This window comes from Melanerpes formicivorus, unplaced genomic scaffold (genome assembly GCF_026170545.1).
Source record: "Melanerpes formicivorus ecotype bairdi unplaced genomic scaffold, bMelFor1.0.p_v2 SCAF_58, whole genome shotgun sequence".
Taxonomy (NCBI): Eukaryota; Metazoa; Chordata; class Aves; order Piciformes; family Picidae; genus Melanerpes; species Melanerpes formicivorus.
This window is the reverse complement of record NW_027142410.1, coordinates 417757-442944: the sequence shown is the minus strand read 5'-3', so window position 1 is coordinate 442944 and position 25188 is coordinate 417757. Positions and strand designations below refer to the sequence as shown.

The window sequence follows — 25188 nt, the reverse complement described above, 5'->3', positions numbered from 1 at the left end:
CCACCCAGCAATAGGGAAAGATTGAAGCTAGTTGGCAAAAGGCACATTAAGAGTGCAAATTTTAGCAGACAAGAGAAGACAATGTAGTGCAAAATGAAGCAAAACTTGCAATTACTTTTTCCTTGCAGGTTAAGATTTCCAAGCCCTGAGCTTCCTGGTTATAGTTACATTGTTGGTTAATTTTCCTGTCAAACTAGATATGAAATGAGTGTGGTTTGAGAAAAGGGACCACAGAATTATCTGAAAAGGAAATCACTAAGCATGATCAGTGATTAGTACCTTGTTGAAAATGTTTTTTAAAAGAATTATAATTACACAGAGAAATCTTTCTGTGCATCTGAAATACAGCATCTGCTGAGAGATACATACCAGCCATGTAAAACAGTCTACTTTCACTACAATGAAACCTTCAGGGCTCCAGACTGAAGTGGAATAAAGGGTGCTGGGGTAGTAACACTTTGGGAAGAATAGGGGCAACCTCCATTTCAAGAGAAAAGGGTAGGTGGAAGAACAAGTTAGACTTGACATTAAAGAGTTTCCAGTATTTACTGGACCAGAAAGCAACTGTGAGTCCACAGTCTATCAGCACGTAAAAGTCTGCATTAGCACAATGTCCTGTGGGGAAAGAAAGAGGAACGCAATACCATGGTTTCCACAAAAGAAGGTATTTTTCCCTTTGTGGTCGCAAAACCTGTATAGATACATGGCTTAAACAGATGTGCAACTGGGGATAGGGGTGGGGAGGAAGACAAGAAAGAATGAACTGTGGATAAACACCTATAGCTCCTTCTGACTGTGTTTTGATCACAAGAGGTGTGTCACAGTTTAACCCCAGCCAGCAGCTAAGCACCACACAGCAGCTCTCACTCCCCGCAACTCCTCCCAGTGGGATGGGGAAAGCTGTGGAAAAAAAAGTAGTAAAATTCATGGGTTGAGATAAGAACAGTTTAATAAATAAATTTAAAATCTAATGATAAACATAACAAAAAGGAATAACACAACAAAACAGAAAGTGAGATTGTAAAACCCCCAAAAAGGACAAGTGATGCACACTGCAGTTGCTCACCACTTGCTGACCAATGATCCCAGCAGTCACCTGTGCCTCCCAGCCAACTCTTCCCAGTTTATATACTGGGCATGATGTCCTATGGTATGGAATATCCTTTTGGCTAATTTGTGTCAGCTGTCCTGGCCACATTTCCTCCCAGCTTCTTGTGTTCATGCTTGCTGGGAGAGCATGGGAAAGTGAAAAATCCCGATCTTAGAATAAGCATTACTGAGCAAGAGCTAAACCACCAGTGCGTTATCAGTGTTGTTCTCACACTAAATCCAAACCATACACGAAACCAGGACAAGGGGTTTGCTGAGTTTGGGCATTTATTTCCAGAAGTTAGCTCACTGTCATGAAACCCAAGCAAAGGGAGGCACCTTCAGCAGATGTTTGTTCATCTGTCTAATCAGGGCAAGGCTATCTGCTTCTTCTGGGGGTCTCCTACTGAAGTCAGGCAGGCTAGACCAAAGGCCAAGGTCTTCTGCACTCACAGTTAATACCTGCAGCATGATAAAGCATTGGATCAGAGAAGCTGAGAATAAATGTCTACTCCAAAGCCCTTACAAATACACCAAACAAGGTTTGGAGAAACGAAATGGCACAGGAGGCATAAACAGAAAAGTTTTAAGAGTGCCAAACATGTAACAATTACTGCAAAACTCCCAAACTGCAAAGCTGTGGGCGTTCATCTACTGTTCCTGTTGTCCAAACATAAACTGAGTGTTAGAACAGAACATCCAACAATCAAGAGTGCTGTAAATCTGACAAATTCTGAACTGCCTTGTATGTGAAATAAGTAAAACATTGTTCTGCTAACAAAAATAAATAAACCCAACCTCCACTTCCAAAACCCATTAAAACCTCATCTTCCACGAACGATTTCTGACTTCTATGAGGAACAATTCAAACTAGCTGTTGCAGTCCAACAGCAATGTAGCCTCCAGGAATCCACAACCCGCTGTTTGTACATGAAACACTTGCTTTCATATGACAGATAGCATGACCATCATGAGCAATAACAGCCTAACTTGCTAACACTGCTACGGACGAACCCTTTCAACTCTGCAGCAGCTTCCACTGCAGCAGGAGCATTAGCTTAGCTGTAGCATCCTGGTGGCCGAGACCTATTCTTGGAGATCATAGAATCATAGAATCAGTCAGTGTTGGAAGGGACCACAAGGATCATCTATCTCCACCCCCCCTGCCATGGGCAGGGACACTCCACACTAGATCAGGCTGGCCAGAGCCTCATCTTCAACACCTCCAGGGATGGGGCCTCGACCACCTCCCTGGACAACCCATTCCAGGGCTTCACCACTCTCACGGTAAAGAACTTCTTCCTCATGTCCAGTGTGAATCTCCCCACCTCCAGCTTCATTCCATTCCCCCTAGTCCTATCACTACCTGAGATCCTGGGAAGTCCCTCCCCAGCCTTTTTGTAGGCCCCCTTCAGATACTGGAAGGCCACAATTAGGTCACCTCGGAGCCTTCTCTTCTGCAGACTGAACAGCCCCAACTCTTTCAATCTGTCCCCATAGGAGAAGTGCTCCAGCCCTCTGAGCATCCACATGGCCCTTCTCTGGACATGTTCCATCACCTCCAGATCCCACTTGTAATAGGGGCTCCAGAAACTGGGTGCAGTACTCCAGGTCTCCCCAGAGCTGAGTAGAGAGATGCTTCAAGTAACTTGTGTGTAGATAGGGGGAAATTAATTAAAGCACAAATGAATGCCCTACAGATATAATTGGTTATTTTTAAGTAGTAGCTACTGCTACTTCTAAGATAAACATATCAACCAAGTACATCTTGCTGAACTGCTATTTAATCTATTTCCCCCCGCCAAGGTTAATACCCTCACTGCAGTTAAAAGAATTGCCTCAAGTTTCAAGATTTCAATCCACACAGGAAGTTTTAAATCTATCTTCTGTACTTGGACTTCAAGAAATTTCCATGTTTGGGTATTAAGAAACACCCAAATTACATTCTCCTATAATAAGCTAATTACAGAGAGATGATGAAGGTTTCTTTTTTCCTTTTTAAATATCAATTGAATTCTGGAATTAAGCCTTGGCACAGGCAGTAATTTCCTCAACAAGCTCAAGGACACAGAAAAGAAACAACCATAACCTATTGTGGATACATAAACTGAGATGGGAAAGGTGCTTGCCAAACAACTATGAGCCTAAAGCAGCAGTATTACACACTTTTAGTCACTGAAAGATTACTGTCCAGGAAGAGGTTTACAAAATAAAGCATCAGGTAGTTCAATATTAGTTTATTAAATCAGCATTTTTTAAATCACCACTTTCTAAAACTGATTACAAAGCATATTAAAATATATTACAGTATCTGCAAGGAATTTATTGTGTAATAAAAGTGCAACAGTAATGAACTTACAAACTCTGTTTGCCTAGTTGGACAAACTGAAACGCGCCGCCCAGATCAAGCTTTCCCTCAAAAAACAACAGTGCCTTTGAAGTGGAAACACAGTATTTAACAAAAATATTACAAAAGGTGAAAATGTGGAGTACAAAAAGTTCATGCTCATTCTCTCAGGGCTAAGTTACAGAATACTTGTCAAACCATGCACTTCAAACTCTGCTTGAATTCCAGCAATTGAAAGAGCCACCAAAGGAGATGCATATTGTGAAGGAAAGGAAGTGGAAAGAAAAAAAAAAACATTTCAAGTACTGTGGATGAATGATGTTGAAAGTCTTAAGGAATGGATACTGCTGCTTTGAAACCAGGTTCCACATAAATCCATACCATATCCAACTAAAAACTAAGTCCTCGCTCTGACCTAAAAAAATAATAATCCTTGTAATCTCACCATATTCAGCTTTAAAAGACTCTTACTGAAAGAGCAATGTGGTAAGCAGCAGGCCCAGACTTTCTGCTCCAACCCACAAACAAATCCTAATATCTGCAGGAACAGAACTAGGGTTGGGAATTAAAAGCACTGCAGAACAGTTGGAGAAGAGGAGGTAAAAGCAGCAGACTCTACTTTGGTTTAGGGCAGCAGGCTATTCCAGTGGGCACTGATTTCACAGGAACGATTACTGACAGTTTTTAATGGTCTTGCAGCAAATGTAATCAAAATCCTAGGCATTAAATGGCCAAATTCAACACCTTAGTCTTCCTTCAGCAGACATTAGTAACATCAAACTGAACACTAAAGGTTATTTCATACTGCTGTTCTTGATAATTACTTGGAACACAATTTCACGAGAGGAGGATATCCTGCTCACTTCTCATGCTCCTAACACTTGAGCTTACTAACTCCACAGAACACTGCCTACACTCTTGTCTGTGGCTGGTTTAACCAACTGAACGGGTTTGCAAGATCTGCAACAACCTCAAGAGCCAGCAAGGCGAATGGAGTAAGCCCAGAGTTCTGCAAGGAGGTAGTGAGAAAAGAGATCCCTTCCCCTGAGCAACAGCAACCTGCTATCAGTTCAGCTATGCAAGAAACTGCTGTTTAAAGTCCACATGACACATCTTTTATTCCTTCCAACCAAGTATGTTGCCAGCACACTGCACTAAAACTATCTAGAAATACTTTTGTGTGTGCAGCTTTGCATGCCAATCCTGAAACACTTCTACTCCTCCAAGTAATCCACCCCTACTCCTATATATGCTTTATGCATTCTCCTTCCAAAATTCTACAGGAAAACCAAGAAAAACATTTCAAACCTACCTAGGCAAAATATTTTCACTTACCAAACTGATGCATTTCACTTTGTCTCTCCTAAGCCCAAGTTAGCACAGCGTCATGGAGACTGGGGAAAAGGCTGTGTTCTCCATTTTACCACCAATAAAGCTAGAAACATAAAAATCACTGAGAAACTATCCTGCTATGTTCACTGAAGGAGGAGGGGATCATATAGCTCCCATGTATTTAGAGCATCACCCCCAGAAGCTACACAGTGGGAACTCCAACATAGGTTGACCCTAGGACTCCTATGCTGCTGAAGATCAAGGTAAGGCAGAAAGAGGTAAAAGATCAGCACCTTCCCAGATCCTCTCAGCTTTGCCCACACTACAGTAGTCATGATACACAAGCTTGCTTTCTTTCTCCTAGTGTCTTTCCCTACTAAGCTAATCAGGTTGATCATTAGTGTATGAATTTGTTACTGACTGCAGACATCACACACAAACAAGCACACATTACTACTTCTGAAGTCCGATTTCTTGGTTTTTTTGTAAACAACCCCTGCAACATCTATAACTTTTTTGTTCAATCAAGAATTACACAGAAAAATCAGTTATTCTGCAGGTGTACAGTCACACAAGTAGACTCATGGTCAAACTTCACAGCTCTACTAAGTTGCACTGAAATGCATCAAGGCTAATTTGGCTCCTACATTAGGTCTAACAGAAATTGAGTTGGTATGCTTGAACAAAAAGAGAAAAACCTAAGAACTGAGAAGAACAACAAGCAAGCCCCCAAGAAAGATTTAACTATGCCAGGATATCCTTGCTAGAGGCCCGGAAGCCTGGCAAGGTAAAGGTGTTCCACCATTACTTAAAATAGCTTTATTGCTTTCCCTGTGGTACAGGCCTGGCTGTACCTGTGGTAATTTCACATCAGAACAGATACAGGAAGAGAAGAGGTCTGGAAAGATCTTAAGTATTAAACCAAACTGACGACCTACAAATGAATCATTTGAAATAAGAAGCCGAGGCTCTTTGGCAATCTACAAATCCGAACACATAGATGTGATTAAATCCCTAATTGGGAGCCAATACCCAAACTACTTCCCTTCCCACCCCTACTGCAAGGATGCTGAAAAACCTTTTGGCATGCTCTGCCTCAGAAGGCACTACTGCTACCTCAGGAAAAAAGTGCTCAGAACTACAGTATCTTTGACATGTGGGGAAATTCATACTACAAATGGAACCCAAGTCAAATGCTGCTCACATGCACAGAGCAAAACTTGTTTGCTTTTAGAAGAAAAATGGCCCTCCCTGAAAGATTCAAGCTCACAGGGCCAAAAATTTGTGGCCTGTTAAGGTACTGAGAAAAATCAGCTGTAAGCAGCCAATATGTTCAGCTTTGATTGTGGTGTCAGAAAAATGAATGTTTATTAAGCATCCACTTCTTTCACAGATCCTTTTCAACACATAATAGCCATTCTATGCAACCCACTCCAGGTGAGCTTGCTCTGGCAGATTGGTTGGACCAGATGATCTTCAAAAGTCCCTTCCAAGCTCTACTATTCTATGATCTGGAAGGACCAGTCTATCATTTATTAGAATCAATGCAAAGATTCCCGTTAGCTTCCCCCTCTTTCAAATCTGCCGCCGTAGGAACAGCATTCCTCTTTTGCGGTTGTCAGCTACACTTTGGAAAAAGAATGCTGAAACCTTTCTCAGAAATACTATATATTGGAAAAAAAATATTTTAAATATATATGTACAGAGATAACTGCAGAATTATTTGCAAACAGAAATCAAATGCCAATGAAAACTTCCCGAGACAATTTGATGTGCTTTGAAGAGGCTGGCTTTGAGCAACACACCTCTTCTGAACAGAAAGTGAAGCCTGATTTCAACCCAAACGTGATTTATTTACTCAGCTTACAAAAACATTCTGCTGTCACTTTGAACAACTCAGGAATTCATCAATCTGCAGGGCACCTAACCCCACACCTCAAAAGAAACTTCAAATCCAAGGAGCAAAGGGGATGTAGTTCTTCCAGTGCTAATCCTGAGGATATAGTGCTGGATGGAACTGGAGAGGCAGGTCTTCAGGTAACAAGACACAATGATGACAGACTGGCAGAATCATCTTGATATTTTGCATTTCTGGATATAATCAGTAAAGTTTTAAGACAAGTCTGCTCAAATTCTTAGCTCTCCCCATTACTCTTCTCTCTTTTTTCTAACTCCCTATTAAACAATGAAAAGAAAATCAATACTTCCCTTTTGTATCAGCCTTTTCTTAAAACTACAGAGATGTTGACCTTCACTTGATGCCTGAAGTATGTTTTTAGCATAGAACATGTTACTTGCATAGGCAGGTGAATTTAGCATGGAGAGCTTCCTTGCACTACTTAAGTTAGTTTGGAGAGACCTACGGTTGCTAAGTCTTTAGGTTTGGTGAAGGTCAGTGGTTTCTATACATGGTCTTTGCTGTATGGTTGTAAAGGCAGCAAGACACAGAAGCAGGACTACAAAAAACATTTTCACCTTACGACAGACAAGGCACTTGTGATAAGCATGTCAGAGTGAAGGTCAGCAGGGACAGTTACATGAATGTTTCCCTGCTACCATGCTTCTAATTTCAGTAACTCGTGTGAAATGTGCTGCAAGGTTTAAAGATTTAAGCCTAATTCTCAAATTTTGGTGGTTTCAACATGTTTGTTTAAAGATTTCCAAGCTCCTCTGTCTATTTTTCACTCTACTGTCTGGAGAGGTTTCCTGTGAGATGGTGGCACCAGATGGGAAGGGAGTGTGCCAGGCAGTTCATATCCATCCAGTTTAATCTTGATGAGATGTTTTGCTAAGGCAAACTCCTCATCATCCAACATCCCATCGCCATCACAGTCCGAAAGTTTCCAGATCTTCCCTAAGACACTGTTGGGTAGTTTAGAAGTCACCATCTCCTTCTTTGCACTAATCCCAGATATTTTGCCATTGATTGGTGACAGGGTGTAGAAGATCTCATCGTAAGCAGGTTTATCTTTGGCCACAACCCATTCGTCTTCATCAGCTCCTTCCTTAGCACCTTCTCCATATCCGTGGCCAAAAGGTCCTGCCATGGTGCCATCAAATGCTCCGCCTTGTACAATCTCCGTGGGCATATTGCTTTCCTCCTGAGTGATCAGGTTCATCAGGGAGGCAATTTTATTGGCCAGCATGTTATCCACAGCTTCAATGAGCTTTGGTTTCAGAGAATGAAATTTAGTGAAGTCACACGTCTCCAACAGCTCCTGTCAACAGCAAAGTGACAGCAGTTAGAAACATTCCCAATGCGTTAAAGAGATAAAAGAAGGAGCTTCATATGAAAAGAATGTTATCTTTTGAAGCAGTTTCCACAACTGAAACCCCTCTTGAAAGAGAAGCAAAGCCGACACATATGTACCACATACCCAGTATACTGATCAAACACATTAAGATGGTTTTGCAACAATGCATGAGGTCATCTGCTCCATGACATTCCCAATCCCATTTTCAAAATGGCAATGCATGAAAGCGCAGCAGTTAATGCATGTTGCCCAACAACTTTCCACCTGGTGATTTTTCACCCAACCATCAAAGAAAGCATGCAAATGGGTTCTTCAAGGCCTGCTAGCACTTATGCAAGTGTTTCAAGTTAAAAATAGATCCAAGAGTTTGCAGGAGTGATCTGATTTTGTAGATTAAACTTCTTGTTTGTGGTTAGGCCCCTTACCAATACAGAAAACCTGAGCTGGGGGAACAGCACCACTGTTTTTATAGAAGTGCTGCCAGAAATCATGAAGTCATATGGTCCTTGCCGGGTTTCCCCGCACATAACACCCACCAACCTCAGTGAGATGTTTTACCTAGGTGATAAGTGCTATTCTAACACGAGCCCAAGCATGTTTTTACACCAGAGCATTGGAGAATTAAAAATGCTTTAGGCAATTATTAAATGATTTCTACATGCAAGATGGTATCAGGGAAGAAGCAGCTACAGTGGAAAGAAAAGAAAAGAAAACAAAACAAACATCTCCTCCCCACTGAACCCCTCTCAAAACCTGTCCAACCTCAACACGCAGGACAGATGGGCAGAATCCAACGGCATGAGATTTAGCACATCCAAATGCAGGGTTCTGCACATTGGCCACAACAACCCCAGGCAGTGCTACAGGCTGGGGTCAGAGTGGCTGGAGAGTGGCCAGAGAGGCATCTGTGGGTACTGGTCAATGGTAGGCTGAATGTGAGCCTGTAGTGTGCCCAGGTGGCCAGGAGGGCCAATGGCATCCTGGCCTGGATCAGGAATAGTGTGGCCAGCAGGAGCAGGGAGGTCATTCTGCCCCTGTACCCTGCATTGGTTAGGCCACACCTCGAGTCCTGTGTCCAGTTCTGGGGCCCTCAGTTTAGGAAGGATGTTGACTTGCTGGAACGTATCCAGAGAAGGGCAACAAAGTTGGTGAGGGGTTTGGAGCACAAGCCCTATGAGGAGAGACTGAGGGAACTGGGGTTGATTAGCCTGGAGAAGAGGAGACTCAGAGGTGACCTTACTGCTCTCTACAACTACCTGAAGGGAGGTTGTAGACAGGCAGAGGTTGGTCTCTTCTCCCAGGCAGCCAGCACCAGAACAAGAGGACACAGTCTCAAGCTGTGCCAGGGGAGGTTTAGGCTGGAGGTTAGGAAGAAGTTCTACACAGAAAGAGAGATTGCCAATTGGAATGGGCTGCCCAGGGAGGTGGTGGAGTCACCATCACTGGAGGTGTTCAGGAGGAGACTTGACAGGGTGCTTGGTTGCATGGTTTAGTTGATTAGGTGGTGTTGGATGATAGGTTGGACGCGATGATCTTGAAGGTCTCTTCCAACCTGGTTTATTCTATTCTAAAATGGTGTTAAACTGTTTTAACAAATCACATCTAAATTACCCCAGGCTGCTCCTCCCAAACATATCAGAGCTATAATGAAATGAACCCAAGAAATCTGAAGCACAGCCAAGTGGCTTTGCTCACACGCACAGAACTCAGGATTTCTCAGTGGAAAAATGCCAACCAACAGCCATCACTGCTGAGGTGACATTTACACAGTCATCTGACTCAGGGCAACTGATCAGTATAAAACTATGACATGCAATAAATCTTAGAAAGCAAAGGTCAAACCTGCTGTCTGTTTTATCACTGTTTTGCTCCTCGTTACAGAGGTGACTGATCTCTCGTGTATATATTTGCTGCCATCTGCTGCTGAGGCTTTGCGACACGCACTACTACTTTGACAAAGTGCCATCCAAATTTTGTTTCAACAAGCAAAGTGACAAGTGATCACCTCTCAGTCTTTCATTTTGCATCACCCACAAAAAGTGACAATGAGGAAAAAAAACTAACTCCTAAAACGCTTCCAACAATCCTGCCTGTAAAACCCTGATGAAAGATCTTGTGCTTCATTTACTGTCTCATGCCACTAATTAATTCCCAAGTCAAATACTTTAGTTCATAAAAGAAATTTGTGCATCCCTAGAGATAACTAGCCAGTCATCACTTTGTGATTAGCAGTGTAAGTGGTCCCCATAAATTGTCACAATGTGGAAAACTCCCTCCATCACTTATGATCAGCCAAGTAGTAGCCATAAACTTCCAGACTGAATTATTTTCTAATTCAAAGGCCACTTCAGAAGCCTATGAACTGAGATCCAAAAGCTACAAAATGAGGCTTGAGGAACAAATTGAAAAGTATTGCTAACATAACATTTGCTGTTCTACCCTAGGATACTTTCTAAACAACTCACCTCAAATGGGAGAACAGAAAAAAGAAGGTGGAAAAGTGACATAAAAATGGTAGTAAGTTCAGAAGAGGAACAAGAGACAAAAGGTAATTAACACAAAGAATAAATTGAGAACTTCTCTTTCCTTCATAGCACACAAGCTCAAAAGGACAGGAAAAAACCTGAAAGATGTAATTTCCAGAAGAGAGAGATTTTAAGTTGGACTTCTCAGGTAACACCTTGCCTTTACTGCTCACTATCAGGCCGTTTCAGTTAGAGGAAGAACAAAGTTAGGTAAAAATGAGTATGTGACTAAGGAGGTTTTTACCCACACAAGGACTTGATAGCATCACAAAAGCAATATAAATACCCACATTTAGGGCACAAAACAAGAACCTATTTGACCTTTTCATGTCCACCGACGTTTTATTTGTACAAAACATTTAGTACTGTGCCATGAGGGATCAAATACTGACTAAAAGCACAGAAGGTCTGATGCCCTGTGGCAATTTTTGCAGTCCTGTATCAGTGGATGCACACTAAGGAAGTTATCAGTTACCAGCTTTCTTGGTTCTGCACTACTACAAGTCATGCTAACCCCATAACAGACACGATTGATTGTCACTTCACCCTGAACTATAATGCTAAGACACACTGTCCTACCTTTTCCAATTTGGCAATCCTACTGAAAAGTTAGTGTTATTTCAGTGGAAGTGTAAGCTATCCTCTTACCTGCATTTTCTTAACTTCAGGGAAGTCTCCTGCTGAGATATGATATTCCCTTTGCAGCTGGATGTATATCTCTGGTAATCTGTTGATCAGTTCCTTCTTCTTATTCTCTTTGCCAAATACAGAGGGCATTTCTTTTTTCAGATAGCTGATGATATAAGCATGAACCTAAGAAGAAGCAAAACTTCAATCAAGACTAAAGTTTATCAACACTTAACATCAGTGTTCTTCACCCAGATCTTAAAAAGAAACAGAAATAATATGTTTTCCGTAATCCAGCTTATGGATAAAATACTGTCAACAACTGTTTCTGGAACTTCATGTTTACATGAATAGTTACCAACTAGCTTTTGCTGCCTTCAGCATTCCTTTGAGGGGCAGAGAGAAAGTAAACACCTTGGAAGGAAATACGAATGCACATTTGCAGTTTAAGGAGAAGTATGGTAGTACACTATCAGTAAGAGCCCCCAAACCATGTCCTGGCACCACATGTATTGATCATACACAGAGTGCCAGCCATATTGACCCACCTGCCTCACTGGTGAGGTTTGTAACTTGATTTGCCTTGTAATTATTGTGGGAAGCAGTGGGATAATGCCTCAAGTATGTTAACCCTAGATCCAAGTATGCTAAGGTCTTATCTAACTGAAGTGACAATGTATGCTCACCTATTTACGGAGGCCAAATGACCTCTACAGCTGTGGAAATCTTTACAGAAATCAGGTCCCTCTTAACTAAAGAAGGATGCAGCTGTTCCCAAACCAGAAGTTACAGTTTTCACACACAGGGGGAAGGAAAAAAAATAAATTAAAAGATGTCTTTCAAACTGTTGAGCAGTAAAAAGCTGAAATTTTGAAGACTGGACTGCCCAGGTGGCCAATGGCATCCTGGCCTGGATCAGGAACAGAGTAGCCAGCAGAAGCAGAGAGGTCATTCTGCTCCTGTACTCAGCACTGGTTAGGTCAAACCTTGAGTACTGTGTCCACTTCTGTGCCCCTCAGTTCAGGAAAGATGTTGACTTGCTGGAATCTGTCCAGAGAAGGGCAACAAAGCTGGGGAGGGGTTTGGAACACAAGCCTGTGAGGAGAGGCTGAAGGAACTGGGGTTACTTAGCCTGGAGAAGAGGAGGCTCAGGGGAGACCCTATTGCTCTCTACAACTACCTGATGGGAGGTTGTAGACAGGCAGAGGTTGGTCTCTTCTCCCAGGCAACCAGCACCAGAACGAGAGGACACAGTCTCAAGCTGTGCCAGGGGAGGTTTAGGCTGGAGGTTAGGAAGAAATTCTTCCCAGAAAGAATGATTGGCCATTGGAATGTGCTGCCCAGGGAGGTGGTGGAGTCACCATCACTGGAAGTGTTTAAGAAGAGACTGGATGAGGCACGTGGTGCCATGGTTTAGCTGATAAGACAGTGTTGGGTGATAGGTTGAACTTGATGATCTTGAAGGTCTTTTCCAACCTGGTTAATTCTATTCTATTACACCACCACAAAAAAAAAAAAGTACCAGTAGTAAAAAGTGATTATGCAGATATGGTGGAAATAAAAATACTTGATACCTACCAAACCACAACAGAATGTGCCTCACACAATCTGTACAGAGGAAGTGCTCTCCCATTCCTTTCCCTATTTATTTAGGAGGCTTACTGGAAAATTAATCTCTTTGTTCTTAAAGCAGAATGATGTAAGCAGATTTTATTTACACCTCTTCAGATAACAACTTTCACACAATGTTGTTTCCTCATTTAAAAAATAAATAAATAATTGCATGCACTTTAACTGCAGCTCATTTTGAATTTCTGCTGGGCAGAAGACAAACAGCATAAAGAAACTGCTTCTGCCTAAACCCACGACATCATCTAATAGGAGAGATGGGAGTACTCCTCCAGAATATCAAAACTGATTCCAAAATGCATTTCTAAGAGAGTTCATAAATACTGGTAAGTTATTTTATGGATCCTATGTTTAAAATAATACCTCAGGCAACACCAGCAATGTATGTTTATATTTCACAAGCATTAAGTTTCATCTGTGTACGCGAGGCAGCCTAAGGCCTGCCAGCATGCACATGTGTTTCTTGTAGATAAGAGCAGTTCCCGTCTTCAGTATGGGATGGTGAGTCACAGGACTTAAAGGAAAGAAAAAAAGCCTGATGCCCAAATATGACAGCAACTTAACAGCTTGCCTTCGTTTCTGGTTGGCATACATCTTTGAGATGAGATTAAGAACAGAGTGGCATAGAAATAGGAAAACAAACAGCATGCAATGCTGTAAAAAGCCACATTTTTGAGTGTTAGTACTCAAAGCCACTCTGGAATACAGACAACACTGGATGAGAGTGGAGAGATTACATTGCTGCTTCCATGTGGATAAACAGTTTATTTCCCTTTCATGGCTGTCTAGTTAGCCTGCCCTTTAAGCATTGTATTTTGTAGTCTGGTTTTATTTTACAGTACATCAGAACACCTGAAGACAATCTGACATTTCTCTTCCACTTCCAAAATGATTGCAACAATTGAAAGCAGAAAGCTGCCAACGACACCCACAAAATAGACTGAGATCATAGCAGTTATTACCCCATCATCATCAGGAACATGACTGTAAGTGGAATTTCTAATAAAGTAAGTGTGTAGCAGAGTGCTTTTAACTATTATTCTAACAGCAGCTGCAGTGCTAAACTAAAAATTAAATGAAACCAAAAAAACACCCCCACAAAAAAAACCCAAACCAACAACCAACCCAAAAAAACCCCAAACAAACAAAAAAACCCAATAAACCAAAACCAAAGAACCACCCAGCACTCTGCAGAGTCAGAGAAACAGGCAAAGAAGTATTTCAGACTGCAACCAAAGCTTACTCTAGTCAGGCTGTGAGAAGGAAGCACAGCCTCTGCTGTTAAGCAGAGACTCTGAAGATTAGTGTACAATATAGCCAGAAGGTTTGGCAAATAAGTACTTAAAACTTGGTGACAATTCACAAAGCTTTAAGGTGATATCCACTCAAAGATAACTAGAGTCCTATGGAAAAAATTGCACAGGTTTCAATAGCCAGCTGTAGGCAGTCACAGCCTTGTCCTGTGCAGCTTCCTCATGCACATTGGATGGTGAATTTGTGTTCCTCCAAAGCTGAAAGCAGTGGGAACAGCGACAGGGGCCACCTACAGTGGGACACACAACACATGTTGATGGGTAACAAGAGATGGCTTCTTCTGGATGTGATGACACCATGCCTGTATCACCTAAGTGTCTCTGTGACTGGGATTCTGAGATGCTCAACAGCCTCAATCTAACAGACAAGCACCTCTCCAGCTCATCAGCATCTGTGCTTCACCAAGAATGGGGCTTTTAATTAGTCTTGTATTTCAGGGTATAACATAAATGCATTGAGCTAAAGTTTGGGTTTTTTTTTACAGCACCTGATTGACAGTACTGCATGAAGGCATTAATATGCAAAAAAAGATAAAAATAGGGCTTGGGGTAGGGTTTTTAGCCCACCCCCCCTTATTTGGTGAAGTGTTCTCTACATATCAGCAACAACACAACTGGTTTATCTCTGAAGAATAACATTAAGATTACCTTGCTGCACAGTGTCTATATATATATATAAAAATTACTCTCCTCCCAAGCAAACAATAGCTTTATTGGCCTAAAAAGCATTACATTCCTTTCCTACAGTTAGGGAGGCATTCCAGTACAAGATTCAATTTCCTCCCACTTGCTGCTTCTGCATCCCAAGTGGCTACCTCTTCCTTGAAAAAACACACAATTCAATCCATTTGCTGAAAACCACACAACTTACAGGTAGAGAATGACTGGGAAGAGTGAGAAAGAGCACACTGAAGGAGACAGGAAAAGACTGCTCATTTCATTAATTTAGGGGTTTTATCTTTTCTTACCTTTGCAAGTCTTGCCCTCTTAATCAGATCATTGAGTTTCCTCACAGCAGCCTTCTGTGGGAGGCTCTGGATGTCCTTGAAAAGATCCTGTGCCTCGGCCTCAAAGAGTCTTCGATTATCTGTGTTTCGGAGAGGATGGGCCCAGAAGGAGCCAATGTAGACCCGCAACACCTCTGGAGTGTTGATCACCTTTCCCAGGGACCACATGAGAGCACCATAGACCCTCATCAGCTGCTGTGTGTCCACTTGGTCAGCCTTATTAAGCACCACTCGAATCTTGTCATCCTGGCCCCGGAACGACTTAATGGCCTCTGAAAACTCATCAGATATATCCAGCTTATGGGCATCAAAGAGGAGGATGATGCGGTCGACCCTCTCAGCAAACCACTGGAGAACTTGGCAGAAGTCATAGCCTAAAGGGAGAATACAAAATTACAGTCCTACATCCAGAAAAGAGGGACTCAGAGATGGTTTAAAGCTGGGGATATAGAACAAGGGGCTAATAGCATCTCCCTGGGGGAAAAGAGGAGATGGACCACCTAGAAGGGAGTATTTGTGGACAGTGAGGTCAGGTACCCTGTATTTCCTTAAGCCAGTCTCACTATTACTGACTTTTTATCGTTGTCCTTCCTTCAACCTTGCCATCCATGTCCTATGTCACTATCTTTTGTGCTGTGAGTTACTGTCTCACACCCACGTTTGCCTCTTCCCAGGAATTCTGGCTCCAGTACAGTGCCCAAGCTAAGTAGGTCTGTGGGGCTCTTATTGTAAGCTCTCTTCATCACTGTTAACAGTGTCTACTGTAGTAACACTGCCGGTCTGTATGGACAAAGCAAACAGAGCACTCCAGAGTAAGTCAGTAACAGAAAATACTTGGATTTTAAAATAATTGTCAAACTCACCTCTCCTTGCATCAGAACACTTGCTGGGATTTCTGTCACAGTGTACAATTTGCAAGTAATATGCCTACACTGCTGATGGCTTTGGGGACACCGCAGGTTCTAGAGCATGAGCTCTTTCTGATCATCTGAAGCAAACTTTTTGATGTTCTAAAGGAAAGCCTATTCATAGCATCTGACTGAACAAGTTTTGTAAGTACAGCTGGTACCTAATCCCCACAAAAAGCAGTGCTCAGGATCTCCTTATTCAGAAGTGACACACATAATCCGCACAGTCACCACTAGTGATGTGGCACTGGGCTTGGCGGGGGTGTGACTCATCTTGTTTGAGTAAGGAATAGTGAGGTATAAGCTGGAAGCCAACATTCCACCCCTTCTCTTCCTCTTGGAAAGAAACTGGATCTAAAAGGGGTAGCAGTCAAAATGCAGGTAATCCCAACAGAATCAGCAGTTTTGTCCCTAGCAGCATATGTTTAAATACCAAGAGCAAAGAAAGCTTGGTTACCACCAGAGAGCTCCACAAGGTATCTTGGGTCATTTCTCAGCTGTGCAAGATAAGCCTTTTAACCTCCAATCCCTCAGCAAAGAAAAACTACTTAGCCTACTCATACATGAGCCAATTATCCAAACCCTTCATACACCTGCTCCAGATACAAATAAAACACTCTTCACCACTCCTCATGCTCCCTAGCACCTTTTCAACAGAGGAAATTAAAGGGTATGGGGACATGGTAAAGTTGTTTAGCTTTTCTTAAAGTAGTGGTGGTTCAGTCGAGTCATTATTGTTGGTCTTTAAGAGGGAACTCAAAAGCAAGGCTTTTTTTGCTTCCCAGTAGAACCTGACTAGGGCCAGCATCAAAAGCAGGAGGCATACATGAAAGTAACTGGAAAAAAAGGTGAACTCCAGATTCGTGACGGAGCGAACTTTTGCAGATTTAGCAACACAGGAAAGAACTCAAGATTTTAATCTTTTGTTTAAAAATTACAGATAGCTTACGAAATTAAATCCAGAATTTCCAGTGTAGCAGTTTGGGCTGGGTGCCACCCTGCTGTGCCACGTAAGACGCACCCCCCAGTGTCCCGAGCGTCCAGCCCAGTGGGTGGACACAGGAAGCTGTGCATTTCATCCCATAATGTCCTGCTCCCTATAAATCTACCTGCAAAATCCTACACTTCCTCTTTCTTCCCTCCCCACTCCTATGGAGATGGCCCCTATCTGGTAATGGAGGGGGAGCCATCTCCAGGCCTCCTGGGGCCTGACCAGGCCTAATGCCTGGAGGAGAAGGGGGAGGGCAATCTCAGACCGAGCCAGCTGCAATTAGCCTAATTGGGGGGGGGGATGCTTCTGGGTATGCTTTGGGATCTCCTTTTGTCACTGTGCAATTGTGCAGTATGAGCTTGGTCAATTTTCTGTGTCAGTTAGCAATAAAGATTTAAACAAGTCAGTAAAAGTTTTAAGCAAACATCAGGCTCTTGCTTCTGGGCCCAAGGTAAATAATTTCCAATTTGCCCATCTCCCACAGCTTTCGCAATTCAGAAAACAATTCGGGAGGCTTGCCGGGCCCCACCCACCCTCTGCAAGCACAGGCAGCCAGAGTGTCCAGTTCTTCCACCCCTGGGGCTGGCCTTACCAGCACAGCAGAAGGGATGTGCCTCTTGGAAGACTGCTGGAATGAGGAACTGCCAAGCTCAGAGAACTGTATCCACGTATCAGATCAATCAGGGCAGGGCACAGTGCTGGCCTGACACCACTTGCCAGTACCAAGCACCACACAACAAAGGCTACCACACAATTCAGGTGTGGATGAGCGCACGTTCTGCCCAGTCTGCTGTTGCTCTAATGCTTTGCCACAGGTAAGCATCTAAACTTCAGTCTTCCAAACAGAGGTCAGTGCCATGCAGGAAGATGCATTTTTTACTGCTCAGGGTGGAAGCTTCCAGTTACTGTACTGAAAGTCTGCCTCAGCCCAGCACTCCTGGGTAGTACTCTTACTGCACTCCTGTTGGACTAATCCTAAAAAGAATGTAGTAAAGTCAGAGAAAGCCTGACACAATGCTGCAACTATACACATCACCTTACTTAACCTATGGCTATATTGTCACAAGCCAGTGTGAACTGAGATAATCACCTGTGTTAAGTAAGCCCAGCTCTAAAAAACACAAGCCAACCTCCATTTCCTCTGAGCTATCTCTATACTTTCCGAAACCTTTGTCTTCACGCCGCTCAATCATGAGCCAAACCTCTCCCCCTTTCTAAAAGCAGTTGCTCCCCACACCCTGCCAGACACAGCTTCACCTTCCTCCTGTCCCTACACTCATTGTTCCCTCCAAATCCTGCAGTCCATACGCACATTTCTGTCTGACATGGGCTTTGTGAACGTCACTGGTGATGCTGCAGAAGCGGTACAGAGAAGGTCACTGTCTGTCCAGGGACAATGCTGGCAAACATCTGCATATTCTTCTCCAGCCACTTAGGCAGCCCCTGAACAGACAGGAAGCTTCTGGCACATCCTCCCAATGACAAGAAGAGTGGGAAAGGTAGGTCAAGAGAGACAGCTTTGAATATTGCACTGTGACAATATTTGTGACCCTTCATAAAGCAATCATCTCCTTCATCCATAGCCTGGATGCTTTCCAGAGTTATAAATAAAGGTTGCTAGGAAGAGCTATTGGATATCCTGTATTCTTACACAGTCTCTTTTCCTTTATTTTTAAAACTGAAAGTTAACATTTAATTGCTTTGTTGCTCTCAGGCTTCACTTCACTCCTAGTGATACCTGTCAAGTTATGCAGGTGTTACATCCATTCACAGGCAAATAGTTAAAACGATGCATATGGGAAAAAAACACACCAACAGCAAAAAGTGAAGGTTTTGCAATGTTATTCTTGCATCAAACACATTAAAACATAGCCAACAAGAAAAGTTGCTACTGTCCAAGTTTGAAGGCAGATCCTCCCTTGCCTCCCACTGGGGCAGAAAAAAAAGAGACTCAAATGGATTGTAGAAGTGATGGAAAGTTTAAATGGAAAAGCAGTGAATGTTTTACAGAGAACTACAAGCACAGTGACAAAAGAAACCCAAAGCATACCCAGAAAGCCTCCCATGACTTCCCTTCTCCCTGAGGGTACACCTAAAACCCCCAGAGCTCTTTCTTCCCCTGCCTCCCACCCCTCCCCCCCATTAGGCTAATCTCAGCTGGCCAGATCTGAGATTGCCTTTCCCCTTCTCCTCTTGGCATTAGGCCTAGCCAGGCCCATGAGGCCTTGAGATAACTCCCCTTCCACAGGTAGGGAGCATCTCCCATGGGAGCAGATGAGGGAAGAAAGAGGAAGTGTGAGACCTTGCTGATGGATTTATAGGGAGCAGGACATTATGGGTATGAAATATGCAGCTTCCTGTGTCCACCCACTGGGCTGGGCACCCCGGGAACCAGAGGTGCACCCTGTATGGCAGCAGCAGGAGGCACCCAGCCCAAACTGACACAGCTACTCACCAAAGCTAAAAATAAGCTGAGCTTCTGGAAAGGAAATTTACTAACTTGGATATCACAGAATCACCAAGGTTGGAAGAGACCTCAAAGATCAAGTCCAACCTGTCCACAGACCTCATGACTAAGCCACAGCACCAAGTGCCACATCCAATCCCCTCTGGAACACCTCCAGGGACGGTGACTCCACCACCTCCCTGGGCAGCACATTCCAATGGCTAACAACTCGCTCAGTGAAGAGCTTCCTCCTCACCTCGAGCCTAAACTTCCCGTGGCGCAGCTTGAGACTGTGTCCTCTTGTTCTGGGGCTGGGTGCTAGAGAGAAGAGACCAACCCCTTCCTGGCTACAACCACCTTTCAGGTACTTGTAGAGAGCAATGAGGTCTCCCCTGAGCCTCCTCTTCTCCAGGCTAAACAACCCCAGCTCCCTCAGCCTCTCCTCATAGGGCTGTGCTCAAGACCTCTCCCCAGCCTCATTGCCCTTCTCTGGACATGTTCAAGTGTCTCAATGTCCTTCTTAAACTGAGGGACCCAGAACTGGACACAGGACTCAAGGTGTGGCCTAACCAGTGCAGAGTCCAGGGGCACAATGACTTCCCTGCTCCTGCTGGCCACACTATTCCTAATGCAGGTCAGGATGCCATTGGCCCTCTTGGCCACTTGGGCACACTGCTGGCTCAGTTAGGGCTTTCCTGGCAAGCACAGAAAAGCAGGAGGAGACTTGATGGAGTACTTGGTGCCATGGGTTAGCTGTTTGGGTGGGTTGGATTGGTTGATGGGTTGGACATGGTGATCTTGAAGGCCTCTTCCAACCTGGTTTGGTTTATTCTAATAAAGGTTTATTCTAATAAAGCATCCCTATGTTTGTCTAATCACCTTCACAGTGAAAGGAAACAGCAGTTCCCCTAGTGAAACAGACGAGCTTTTTCAGTGAGAAGCAGACAGTGAATTGAAGAACCAACACCCAATAGTTTGTAGGAAAAAAAAACCCTAGTTGGTCTGAAGGAGTACAAACAGAATCCTCTGACAGATACACATTCAGGGCCAGCAGAAAACATCTTGTGGAATCCTGCTTACTTTTGCACATAGAAACCTAAGCAACGCAAACTTCGCCTTAGACTTGCAGCATAAATACATGGGAAGTCCTTTGAGAAGCAAGTTCCATGGTTTAACTCTAGGCAGCAACTTGGCATCATGCTGCTGCTGCTGCTTGCTCACTCCCTACCCCAGTGGGATGGGGAGAAGATTATTTAAAAAAAAAAAAAAAATCAATAAAATTACAACTCAAATTGAGATTAGAACTGCTTAATGACAGATAAAATATAACAATAGAAATAATCATAGAATCAGTCAGGGTTGGAAGGGACCACAAGGATCATCTAGTTCCAACCCCCCATGCCATGGGCAGGGACACCCCACACTAGATCAGGCTGGACAGAGCCTCATCCAGCCTGGCCTTAAACACCTCCAGGGATGGGGCCTCAACCACCTCCCTGGACAACCCATTCCAGGGCTTCACCACTCTCATGGGGAAGAACTTCTTCCTCATGTCCAATCTGAATCTCCCCACCTCCAGCTTCATTCCATTCCCTCTAGTCCTATCACTACCTGATAGCCTAAGAAGTCCCTCCCCAGCCTTCTTGTAGGCCCCCTTCAGATACTGGAAGGCCACAATGAGGTCACCTCGGAGCCTTCTCTTCTGCAGACTGAACAGCCCCAACTCTTTCAGTCTGTCCTCACAGGAGAGGTGCTCCAGCCCTCTGATCATCCTTGTGGCCCTTCTCTGGACACCTTCCAGCAAAATAAAATATTATAACAACAGTAATGAAAATGGATGCAACAAAGAGAGAGTATCAAAACCAAAGGCAGACAAATGATGGACAGTGCAGTTGCTCACCACTGCCCGACCAAAGCCCCAGCAGTGATCCACTCCTCCCCAGCCAACTACCCCCGGTTTATAAAATAAGAATAATGCCCTGTGATATGGAATCTCCCTTTAGCCAGTTTCAGGTCAGTTGTTCTGACCATGTTTCCTCTGATATTCTTGTGGGCCTGGCACCAGCAGAACACAGGAAACTGGAAAATCCTTAATTCAGGAGAAGTGTTACTTAGCAACAACTACAACATCAGCGTGTTATCAATGTTGTTCTCACACTAAATCCAAAACACACCACTGCACCAGCTGCTAGGAGTAAAATTAACTCTCTCCCAGCTGAAATCAGGACAGCACATCAGATAGGCCTTGTGGTGTCAAGTCAACAACCAGGGAAACTTGAACATCATAAAGCCACCTGGATGAACTCTGCATAAGCAGCCCAAATTTCATATACAGGAGACTTATTTGACTCCACAGTACAAACATGGACAAAGACAGTACTGCCTCACCATAAAAACATGCAATAGATCCACATAGTGACTTGCAGGTACTTCACAAATGCTGATGCCTACATTTCAAGTCTATGAAACCTTCAATCTTGCCCTTCATGCCTGGGGCACAGAGAACAGTGCTCTAAAGCTGTATCCCAAAACCTTATTTATGGTACAACTACACTGGTTAAAGCTAAGTATCATACAGGATAACCACAGTTGTGGTAGAAGAACTATGCCAAGTTGCATATTTGAGACAACCCTTAACATACTGAAAAACAATTTATGAAATGCAAACTAATCAAATGAAAGCCTCTTCAGAGATACGAGTTTGAGGTTATCACTGAGCACTGTCAACTTCAGTGAAAGTCTGCCATACCAAAGGGCAGTCCAGGTAGGCCATAAAAGCAATTGATAAGGCACATACCATCCAGAACATTAGTTTCTGACCAAAAAAAGAACAATAGTTGCATGGTTTAAGTCACAAGAGTAATTTTAGATGGCAGTGAAGAGTCACAGTCCTTTAAGCAACAAAACTGCAGCCCACATGAAGTCTGGAACTTCCACAGCAATCCCTAATGGTGTAGAACTTCATCACAGAACTACTCCTTTTGGCAGTGGCATATATGATGCTCTAGCTCTCTGCTTATTTCATATTCAAGCCCTATGAGGAGAGGCAGAGGGAGCTGGGGTTGCTTAGCCTGGAGAAGAGGAGGTTCAGGGGAGACCTTATTGCTGTCTAAAATTTCATTTTATTAAATATTCTCATTCTCTCCTCTTGCTATTACCTTAACTCTTTTGACTGAAAATTATGGCATGACTGAGCAACTTTAAGATGCAAAACTAGCAGCTGTGTCTACACTAAAAGTGCCTCAGTTTTTAAATGTGACCAGCTTGAAGAGCTATAGCTACTATGAAACATCATTCATAAACTTCAATAGTATATATAAAAGCCTATTCATCATTACTTCTCAAGAGTGCCAAAGAACTAATAATTAGTCAACAGACCATGCAACTATAGTCATTTGCAGCCATAGCAGCAGGATGACAGTTTTCAAGAGAAAGAATTTCAAACTCTACATCCAGCTGTAAATCATAGGATCACAGAACCAATAAGGTTGGAAAAGACCTCAAAGATCATCAAGTCCAACCTGTGTGAGTTGAATAGGTCACGTAGTAATAAAGTTTGGGATGCATCACCTCTCCATACCATTAAAACAGTCTCCAAACAGATTAGGATGATGACTTGTCCAGTGCAACAAAAATAGTGAGCTCAGTTAATTGCAAGCCCTGCATCTCACCTCTGCTGATGCGCTGCTTCTCTCCAGAGAGAATGCCAGGGCTGTCGATGATACTGATGCTCTTCAGTACCTGGTTAGGTAACTGAGAACACATGAACCTGATGGAAAGAGGGAGAGAAAAAAAACATTAACAATAGCTCTAATTTATATGTAGACTGTTCCTTGAGAGCTTGCCTACATGCATCTCCTTTTAGAAAGGTTCAAGAGATACTTTTCAGAAGATGTTTCTTAAGTCCTAATGTTAACCAGATGTGTTTAAGACAACAAAATGTCAGAGAGTTTCTCATAAACAAGAAAACACAGGAAAACCTTCTAAACCCATGTCTAGGTGCTGATAAAATTCCAGAGTTTGCAAGAGCTGGCAACATGAGCCATGCATGTCCATAAACCAAACATTTTGTTGTGACCCAAAGTAATACACACAAGAAAAAGCTCTTCATGTACTTCAACTTTTCTCCCATATTCAAAGACATTACCCAAAAGGGAAGCATGCCAAAAGCGATACTGATGACACTTATGTTCCAGTTACTGGCAAGTTCCCCTCTCACCTGCTCCAGCAGCATTTGAGCTGTCCCTGTCTCTAATCAATCACCCTCCTCATGTGGGGCTTGCAGAGCACTGAAACCAACAGCATGTCTCCCACAAACCAAACAAAAGCTTTCACACTGCCAGAACCAAGAGTTCGAATTACACACCGCAGGCTCTAAACAATAACCTCCTGCCTCTTCGACAGCAGACAAATTCAATGGGGGTATTATGAAAACTAATTAATTCACAAGGCCTCTGAGAACCATGCAGAACACTTTGTGTTAAGCTGAAGCTCCTCTGATGCTCATGGGACAGTTCACTGCTGAAGAACTTCATCTCCCTTCATCATAAACTGCCTTAAAGAGATTTGCCTAAGAATTTAATCTTCTTATTGGGTAGCAGCTGAAGTCTGTAGTAAGAAGCACACAGTGTAACCTACCTCCCACCTGTGAAGCTCCCCAGAAGCAACCTAGCACAGGGTTAAGCTGCAGGCTCAGGCTTTAAGATGGCCACCCTATGTTAACCCATCACTTCAGAAGGCACACTACCTCAAGAAATAGGGTACCACAGCAAATTTTAACTCTTGCCAAGGTCAAAAAACAACTTTAAGACCAAAGATAGTCTGAGTTAGGAAGAGTTCAGGCAGTCAAATATCAGATATAAGATATGTTAAGTTTTGGAAGCTCTTGCTGGACAGATAATGATCCAGATTATTCAAAGGAAAAATCAGGAAGGAAAAATAATCCTTGCATCTCACTTCACCTTGTTTTTCAGGTGACCTTGTAGTAATGAGTCTGGAACAAGAGCACACAGCATCCCTTCTTAGGTATGACAGAAACAGCAGGATCAGCTAAAACTCTCCCTGAAACCCAAGAGGGGATAACAGCAGCCATCGCAGCTTGGTAAAACCTTAGGGTATGTAAAGAGCACTACACTGTTTTGTTTTAGGAGGAAATTGGATGTTTGTTTTGTTTGGCAGTGTTTTTGGTTTGGGTTTTTGTTTGTATGTTTGGTTAGGGGGGTTGTGCATGTGTGTTTGGTTGTTTTGTCATGCTGGGGTTCTTTTTGTTGTTGGTTTTGTTTGTTTAGTTGGTTTGTTTTTGTTGCTGTGTGTGTTTGTTTCTAGTGGAATACCAGGTATAGGGAATACTGAGTATCTGCAGTCAACTCATCCACTAAGGCTAATTTTCTACTAGCTTAAGAGATGCACTTGAAAGAGCAGTGAACAAAATAACAGGTTTGAGTTTTCCAAATCCTAAAGCAGACATTAAAGCAAACACTTTTTGTGGAAGCATATGGGCCATGCTGTAAGTGACAAAGAAAATACATTCACCCATATCAAACATGACAAATAGACATCACCTAGTCTGTACAGCATGAAGTAGCTTTCAGAAAGCTGGAAGAGTGTAAGGACTGAGTTTTCTTCTTAAAAACCCAAAATATTTAAAATCGCTATATCACTTCAGAAAGCTCAGCACTTGTTTAGTCTCACTGAGATGTTTCTAGGCCTGCCTTACAAGA

At 43.1% G+C, this 25188-nt stretch overlaps 1 protein-coding gene across 1 annotated transcript in view; it reads right to left on the bottom strand.

The window, feature by feature from the left end:
* Nucleotides 1-931: 931 nt before the first annotated feature.
* EHD4 (EH domain containing 4) overlaps nt 932-25188 on the bottom strand; it is a 37034-nt gene continuing 12777 nt past the window's right edge. The window contains exons 3-6 of the mRNA XM_068161388.1: nt 23140-23237; nt 15085-15497; nt 11196-11360; nt 932-7986 (exon numbers count right to left, since the gene is read on the bottom strand). Of these exons, the coding sequence (XP_068017489.1) occupies nt 7450-7986; nt 11196-11360; nt 15085-15497; nt 23140-23237 (1213 nt within the window). The 3' untranslated portion in view covers nt 932-7449. The remainder of the gene's footprint in view (nt 7987-11195; nt 11361-15084; nt 15498-23139; nt 23238-25188) is intronic.